At 40.6% G+C, this 8898-nt stretch overlaps 1 protein-coding gene across 1 annotated transcript in view; it reads right to left on the bottom strand.

The window, feature by feature from the left end:
- Positions 1-270: 270 nt before the first annotated feature.
- cndp1 (carnosine dipeptidase 1) overlaps positions 271-8898 on the bottom strand; it is a 9681-nt gene continuing 1053 nt past the window's right edge. Inside the window, exons 3-12 of the mRNA XM_030072338.1 lie at positions 8248-8391; positions 7221-7383; positions 6508-6596; positions 5555-5752; positions 5311-5395; positions 4918-5078; positions 4662-4826; positions 3408-3549; positions 2523-2670; positions 271-1064 (exon numbers count right to left, since the gene is read on the bottom strand). Coding sequence (XP_029928198.1) covers positions 986-1064; positions 2523-2670; positions 3408-3549; positions 4662-4826; positions 4918-5078; positions 5311-5395; positions 5555-5752; positions 6508-6596; positions 7221-7383; positions 8248-8391 — 1374 coding nt within the window. The 3' untranslated portion in view covers positions 271-985. The remainder of the gene's footprint in view (positions 1065-2522; positions 2671-3407; positions 3550-4661; positions 4827-4917; positions 5079-5310; positions 5396-5554; positions 5753-6507; positions 6597-7220; positions 7384-8247; positions 8392-8898) is intronic.

The raw sequence follows: 8898 nt of genomic DNA, 5'->3' as shown, positions 1-8898 counted from the left end.
TTATTCCTACTGTCTGCACAGCCATTGTCCTTCTACATTTTCATTAACATTCTGCAGTGAATGTTGAAATGGTCAAATAAATGTCACATAACTGAGGGAATATGCGCGTGTGTGCTTCTTTGTCTTTTTCCTATTATTAATACACTCTGGTGAAAAAGGTTTTTAGTGAGCCAATAAACGTGTGAATATCAATCTCCTGTAGGACATATTTTCTTGCATAATAAAAGAAAATGACGGTAAAAGACTTGAGATACAGGTCTTGTTGCATTGTACAGCTTTTATTACATGACACACACACACACACACCCACGCATACACACACACTTACAGTACTGTATGACATTTCGTGGAGCATAAAAAGTGTCGCATATGCAAAATGAGTGATGAGAATAGTAATATTAGTCCACTCGAGACACTTCAACAAATCATAAAAGCAGTCACAAATAACTACTGAATTTTTTTTGTAAAAATTCAAGTAGTAGAATATCCCACTATATTGACTTAAAATGTCCAAAATAATAGATAGATAGATAGATAGATAGATAGATAGATAGATAGATACAAAGTGAATGGGACCCCCGCCTTCTACTCTTCCTGTGTAAAATCTACACCCATGAATTAGCTTTATTTAGTTATGTAGGCTTTAGTTAAATATACTTTGAAAGCAAATGAGAGTAAAGAGAGAAAATGAAAAAGTGAGAGAAGGAAAGCGAGGAGATGCAAGTGATGGAAAAAAGATGATAAAAGATGATAAAATAAAAGATGGGCGAGATAGACGGTTGAGAGAGGGATAAAGACGGGGGAAAAAAACAAAACGGACTTGTGTCAAATAGAACTCGCTGTACTGCTAGAATTTAGGAAGTCACATAATGACATGAAAAAAAAAAATAAAATAAATTCAATGCTAACCACTCCTCACAGGAGAAATGTTACTGCCTTGATACTGTGGTTTCAACGTGAGAGATGAGACAGACACACTGGACGGTCACACTTGGGTCTTCTTAATCTGGCTCACTTGGTGTAGGTAGGCGATGAATAGCTTGGTTCCTTCGATATAGTTGTACCTGGAAGACACGAGAGAGGAGGGAGGAGGATTTGAATTTTGATTAATACTCAGGCCCTCAAGACAGGAATTGTTCTGGATCACTCCCTATTGAACTTGTAAAGCAGCACATTGACAAGTGAGACGCTTTTACATTCCCTCTCTACGGCACTGTATCTACAGCCCGTTCCCACAATGTATTTTTTTTTTCTTCCATGTGCCATTCAAACACCATTGTGATGCATTTTTGCAAATATACCAGAGGACATGGACATTACTCTTCTTATGCTGAAGGAACACAGGATTTTGTTGATTGCTAAAGTTTAATGTCATGTACATGGCTAATGATTATGCCAATTCGCTGTCAGTGTTTTTGCAATGATAATGTCTTAATGTTCTGTAATGTTATTAAAAAGTGTGTTTGAATAAAGAGTGTGCACCTTTGAAAGCAAATTGACCATAAGCACCGCTTCAGATATTATTCACTGAACATGTACTATAATGCCTTTTTAAGATATGGAAATTATTCTTTCTATGTTGAAGGAATATATGATTGATACACGATTGACATTTCGGTTTTTGAGAAAATTACATTGAGGTAACATCGGGCCTTAGGAACGCAGGGTGAACAGGCACCATTTTTACTAACGTGATCCATCAGCAAGCCTCCACGGGCGGCCCCTGCTCCAGTGGGGTGCTGCCAGCACCTCAAATGTGCTACACTGAACACTGAAGCCAGACCAGCATGGCTTAATTTCTGCCTTCAGGGCGGCACTAAGACACATTCCCTCTCACACACATGCAATTCCATGTCTGCCTAATAATATTAAAAGCTCGCTGTGACCTTGTGTAGCGTATTTATTTTAGTCAGTTTTATCTGTATCTGTACTGTCCTTCCTCTAGAGGCCATCCATTTGTCCTTGTGGTAATGTTTGTTGTCATCCGGCTATAAGCTGTCTAATATTAAATGTGCCTCTGCTTGTTATTGCTGCGCTCTTATTACATCGTGCCTGGTGACTTGTGCTCTGTTTTTTCAGTCAATATCTGCAGCGCTCACTACTGAAGGTTTAGCCCAGTTTCTATGTTCTTTTTGCAGTGCTGTCCATGTTTGTGCATGTCATTTAATTTGTTCATTTCTATTTAATGTGAACCCCATCCCACCTCCCACACCAATACTGTAATATCCAGTTTTATGTATAGTTAATGCCAGGGACAGTTGTTGGTATTTCAATTCATGGTTGAGGTTGATCAAAGGATTAGATTGTGTATGCCATGAAGGTGATCATTCCTGCCTCTGCCACACTGGTAAAAATCCTACCTTATACCCTGCCTCTCCGCGGTCTCATTATCACTCCTAAAGGTGAACTGCCACTTTGATGTCGAGGGAAATGCGCAAAAAAAAAAAAACCCTTTTAGTTGACCATCTCCCTCTCTTCAATGAGTCACATGTAGGCAGTAAAGTCAAAGATCGGAGTCAAACCTGCTCATTTTCTCATTCTGGGAGTGCAACCCGTCATCAAAGCCTCCGATAGGCAGCATGATGATGCTTTTCTCTGTGACATCCTGGAAGGTTCTGGCGATGGGGATGGTGCCGCCCTCACGGATCAGATCAGGATCCACGTCAAAGACTGGATGAATAGGGAACATTTAGCGTGCAGTGTTATGGACATGACCTCTATGTTGTCAGGTGTGCTTTACCTTGCCAAAATACAAGGCAAAGCAAGAAACATGAAGGGAGAAAAAGTCATACAAGGAGGACCAGAAATAATTAATAACGGTAATGTCAAAGAAGCATAAAAGTGTTGATTTCTTTTAGTGGTAAAAATGTTTGCTACACCCAGTATTTATTTTAGCATGGTAATAGCAGTGAAAAATTGTATTATAGATGGAGATAATATGCCCAAATAGAGAGTGAAAATGTGGCATAAGAGGGCCAAGAAGACCAACCTAGATTCTTTATTTTGACTTAGGTGTATATAGAAAATGGTTTGGTAACTTAGTCAAAGCTATCTTATCCCAGTAGACCTTTATCACAGCATAAATTAGGACATGGAAATATAAGGGCCAGCACAGGCGTAACTAATTAATTAAAGTTCGATTGCATGTATGTGTGCCAGATGCTTTTCTAGTAATTAACGGCAGGGCAAACAGTGCTGTGTTTGCCCTGCCATTCTTATCAAAATGGATGAAAAAGGTCTATTCACTCCCACTGATTCACTCAAAAAATGTGAAAAACTGCTGGAGCCGGCTGTGCATGGGTAATTCCATTTTGTGAGTACTTGGCCGGCTCCAGCTCCACTGGCTGTGTACTGAGGGTGTCAGGGAGTGACAGGTGTAAATGTGAGGTGAGGGGTGTGCACTGTACCTCTCTTGACAGCAACCTTCCCTGCCTCATAGAGAGGGTGCTGGGTGTCAGCCAGCCAAGGCTTGGCCCCGATGATCATAGTCACCTTCAGCTTGTTAGGACTCTTCCTCTTGGCAAACACTGAGTGCAGGTAGTCTGTTACCTAAAATAATGTGACGAAACGATAACTGTGGAGTGAGACTATGGGAGGAGAGGGTTAGTTAAAGATCTCACATTTTACTCTTTTTTTCGCTTAGTTTCTTGTGCTGTTTAAAAATATTGCTGAAATGTACAGTAAAAGAAGAAACATTTTTTGACCAGTGGGTTCCACCCCATCATTATAACCACTGTTTCTTTAAGCACTGATTTTATGCAAACGAATCCCTGCTCTGATTGGCCACCTTATTGAACGCTAGCCTTTTGGCTCTGATGAGTGGTTATTCTCCCTCAGGTGGACGAATGCAGACTGTCAGCCCTGAGTGAGTGAGTGTCACTATGCACTATAACAGTTTGAGGAATGACATCACTTTCAAATGAGGAGACTGGGAAAACAGGAGGAGTTTCAGATTTCACATTTTCTAGCAGACACAGTGACAATTTTTATTGCCCCATAGAGGACAAAAAAAAAAATCTTAATCCCGAAAGTGCTTACATATGAAAAGGCAAGGAAAGCAGCTTTTAACAACATGGGATCTTTAAAAGAATAAGCTTGATCAAACAGGATAAAATGGAACAGCTCTACTCCCGGTTTGTCAGGACATACAAATTATTAAAGCAACAGTTTGCCCAAAGTACAAAAAAAAAAAAAAAAAAAAAAAAAGGATATTTTCCCATGTACTTATTCGTAGTGCAGTCTATCCATCCAGATAGATTCTGGGAGATTTGGCAAAGTTTCCATTGTGCCGCAGTCTCCTCTGTCTTCCAATACCCTGATACAAGCTGGAGCGGGATGGGTGTTCTTTTCAAAGGGTGTTCAATTCAAACTGTCAAAAATTTACATGTGAAACATCTCAACAGCAACAGCTCTTTCCAAAAACAACGACAGTGATACTCAGCATTATCCACAGCCCAGTGCTGGTGTTCTGTACAGTGTTTTTCAGCAAGAAATAGTTCCCAGCAAAACTCTTTGAAACTATCTGGATGGATAGGGGTTAGTAAGAAAATACTTTTTTGTATTTTGGGTGAACTATTCCTTTACGATATAAATAAGCATTTTTTCGATTTCTTTTTCTTTTTTTAATTTTATCTATTTATTTACTTATTTATTTTATATACCTGCTTCTTGACCATAGCTGGGTCCATATTGGGAACTTGTCTGATGGAGAACTTGGCAGTAACCTTAGCAGGAATGACAGTCTTACTGCCTGGGGCAGAGAAGGCACCCTCGATGCCATGGATGGAGACAGTTGGGTAGCGCCACCTGTGGGCCAATAAGTCTACCTAGAGCAGATAGAAGGATAATTAGATAGGTGCCTGTCCACTACACATTGTCATAGATTGTTATTGCCCTTTTGGAAATTAGACTGTTGACCTTGTTGCTGTACATGAGCTGGCTAACTCCAATCTTGCTCTTGTAGTTTTCAATGTCAAACTCGATGTCCTGGTACATTTTCCATTCCTCATCGGAGAGGGGGGCCACTGCCTCCCTTATCCCAGGGATGAGGATCTTACCACTGGGACTGATCAGCGTGTCTGAGGAGTTGGAGTTAGAATAGAGCAGAATGATGTGATATTTAATCAATCCCTGAGGGGAGATTCTCTGATACCTGAATGACAGTCTGCAAGTTCATTAAACCCTTCTGCGAGCCACCAGTGAAATATAATGTTATGCACATTAAAGGAGCATTTCACCCTTAGACTATACAGTTTGCACCTTTTACTGAGTCCAAGTTGAATTGACTGAACCAGAGATCAAAAAGCTTACCAAGAATGCCAATTAGGTCGGTCATTGGCTCTATTACAGTGCCTCCATATACTCCTGAATGTAAATCCTGCTTAGGCCCTTCAACCTGCAAACACACAAGAGGAAATTGATGCGATGGAAGACTGGCTTGTTGAAACACCAAAGTAGGTGCAGAATGCATGTATCTGCGAGTGAATATGTGTTACCACACATCAGTTTTTGTGCATGTAACCAGGCACTGAAAGGCAAAAGTATGCATCAGTACCTCAGCAAAGAAGTAGCAGTTGCCCCTGGTGCCGTAGGTGAGGGCCGGTCGTCTGCTGAGCCAGCCACAGTCTGAGATGATGATATAATCCACATCAGAGAAGAAAGTGTCTCTCTGGGCCAGGATCATGGCATCCAGGCCATTGGAGCCCGTCTCCTCCATCCCCTCAATGATGAACTTGACGTTCACTGGCAGCTCCTGGTGGGGAAAAGCCAGAGAAAACAGTGGCTTTCTGTTAGATCATGCAGACATTTTGGCAGGCAAAAAAGAGAGGCGATGTAATGGAATAGCAGGCTGCTATTGGATGAAAACCTTGTCTCTTCAGCTGTTCAAATTTAATTTAAATTAGATTGACAGCCATGTCATTTTGAAAATATACTGGCTTTGTGGGCTCTGGAATCATAAAACCACAGCCACGAGCTGTGTGTGAAGCTAGTCTTATCACCAACTGCAAAATTCCTATTTCGGAGTGCACCCTGGCATCTGGCTGAGCCTTTCTGATGTGCATATTCAACTATGCATGTTTTGACAAGACAAAGTGGTACTCAGGACTGTAGCAACAGACTACCGCAGTGACTTTGCAAAAATAGCAGTGACTTTGCAAGTTAGTTTGGCTGAAGCTCAGCTCTCTTCCCTGCCTTGCCTCGGGGTACCTAGTCCTTTCCCACTAAATCTTTAAAGTGTTTTATTTGACTAAAATGGACTGCACAAATAAATGTAGGTAATCTTTTGGGTGTAACCTGCCTGTGGGCTCTCCTCCTGCTTTATATTTGAAGTGCTTTCAAGACAAAGGTGCTTTGCAAATAAGATGCTCTAATCTGTCCTTTGCTCTCACTTGAGGACAAAGTTATTTTTCCTGCGACTGTCACATTTGTCTTTATTCAACTGTGCATGCAAAACAACACAGGCGAAAGTAACCCATAAGATTAAAAGTATTGTGAACTTTCTCTCACCACACTAAGGGCCTGGTAAGCCTCCACAGCATGAATCCAGGCTAAAACTGGAGCTTTGTTGTCTGATGCTCCTCTTCCATACAAGTTACCTGCAGACAGAGTGACACAACAGATATTATACATAATGATCATTATGTGGCCTTCACTGAGCCTTACATTCTGCATGTTTCTATAGCACTGTTTCTATAGTATGCACTTATTTGCACTTATTTTAATAATAATAAAATAGCAAAAAAACAATACCTGAAATCACATGCTCTGTAGCCTTAACTTCTATATCCTCATCATGAACATGTGCTCAGTGACAAAATAGAGAAAATCATTTGGCATTCAGGGTTTTTGATAACGGGGTGAGGGGTGTTGGCTGTCTAATTTTAATTTTTAAAATTTTAATTTTTTTTTTTTTTTTTAGTGAATCAATAAGCCCCTCCTTGACCACAGCTCATTAAAAACAGATTGTATAAACTGAAAAAAAAAAAAAAAAACTGTATGTTTAATTTGCTACCAAAAATAAATTATGCTGGGGGAACATGGGATTTAAAAAATAAAGTAAACTAATAATAATAATAATAATTAAAAAAAAAACATATCAGTCAAACCCTAATTTGGTGTGAGCATCACTCAGAATGAAATGAGATGTCATGATCAGGATCAATATCACTAACAGTAGCCTAATGTACCATGTATATAGTGGATGCATTAACAGTCCTTACCATCGATTTCAGTTAAGTTGTAGGGCTCTGTTGCCCAGCCGTCTTCAATCTTAGCTGGCTGGACGTCCACATGACCGTAGATGCACACTGTGCTTTTGTTGGGGTCGTTGCCAAACTGGGCTGTCACCACTTTAGGCAGGGCAAGTGTTTGCCCATCAGGAAGCTGGATACACCGGGGGAGAGCCAGCCGTTAATGTCACCGTTGCCATGGGAGCTCAGGGTGTACAGGGTGAAATATATTGTCCTGTGACTGCATGAGGTCACATTTTCATGTTGGGCTGTCACATGTAGTCTGTTCTCTAACACTATTGTTTTTCACACTGGACTGAGAGGTCAAGGGAGAGAAGAGCTGCTTGCTCAGCCTCTCTTAGCCTTACATGTTGCTACACTTCAGTCTGCCCTCTGAAAACTACTGAATTTGCTACAGGTGTTCTGCACAGTCTCATTCTGTGATTATTTTTTTGATAACAAAGGAATTTCAATATAGATACACAAACAATGTGTAAGGACAGACTAAGGAGATTTTCAGAATTAGAATGAATTCACTCTTCGTTTTTACCTGAACCTTTCAAAATAACTGTTTTCGTATCTTTTGATGTAAAGGGGGGTCATCGTTTGTTGCTTTTCCCTTTCACTAAGACAGCAATGTCACGCAATAACAGTTGTTTTTGTCTTTTGTCTTCACAGTCTTTTTGCCCTCATTACTGGATAGACAGTGAGCATGTTGACTCCTGGCCAAGTACTTACCAGACTATGTGTTTACTGAGTTTGGGGTAAAACTTTGATGCAGCCCAGTCAGTAATGAGGCTCTGGATGCACTACGACCCTGCTTTTTGTGATCACATTTGCTGATCTCATTTGCCACTGTCACTGTCCCTGATCATCCAGCCTCACTGTTTGAAATAAAAATTATTCACCAACTAATTAGGGTAAAATCGCAAATATAATGTGTCAGTATCTCATTATGACAACATTTATAAAAGGGAAGGAGGTCCAGCTCGCTCGGATCAGTGACTCCATCACTGACCTCTTGTTCCCCGATGTCCACCAGCTCCACGCTCCCTCCCATCAGCCTCAGCTTCTGAGCCGTCATCTCCATCATACGATGCAAATCTGGCCTCTTCAAGACATCACTCGAGTCACTCTCGATTGCCACCCAGTCCCGCAGAGCCTAACACGCATTCACACACATACATACACACACACACACACACACACACACACACACACACACACACACACACAAAACACATTAAAAAGATTTTTAAATTTAAAAAATTTAAATTTAAATAATTTAAAAATTTCTGCGTTATTGAAGCATTGAGTTCAGAATGCATTCAGTTCATATGTTGATGAACTACTGGAGGTTATGAAGAATATAGTACTGATACTGCTGCTGCCACCAGTGCATGCAATGAATTCATATTATATGAATGAGTCCAAGGAGATGAAAAACTACTCTAGTCTGTACTGTTCAAGAGTCTTGGGCCAACGTGTGACGCTGCTTTTTAAAGTGCTGGCATTTGGCTGATCTAGAGAAAATCTTTTGCCTGAGTAATGGGGGAGATTTGAAACGTATCCATCACATGCGATTGCTGGAGCATGAAGCGTTTAGGAATTATGCCTCCCCTCCTGTTAGAGCTTCGCATCAGTCATCTGCTTTCTTCATGCATCACTG

This window comes from Myripristis murdjan, chromosome 16, assembly GCF_902150065.1.
Source record: "Myripristis murdjan chromosome 16, fMyrMur1.1, whole genome shotgun sequence".
NCBI classification, from domain to species: domain Eukaryota; kingdom Metazoa; phylum Chordata; class Actinopteri; order Holocentriformes; family Holocentridae; genus Myripristis; species Myripristis murdjan.
The sequence above is the reverse complement of the archived record's forward strand: the minus strand, read 5'-3'. Positions and strand labels throughout refer to the sequence as shown.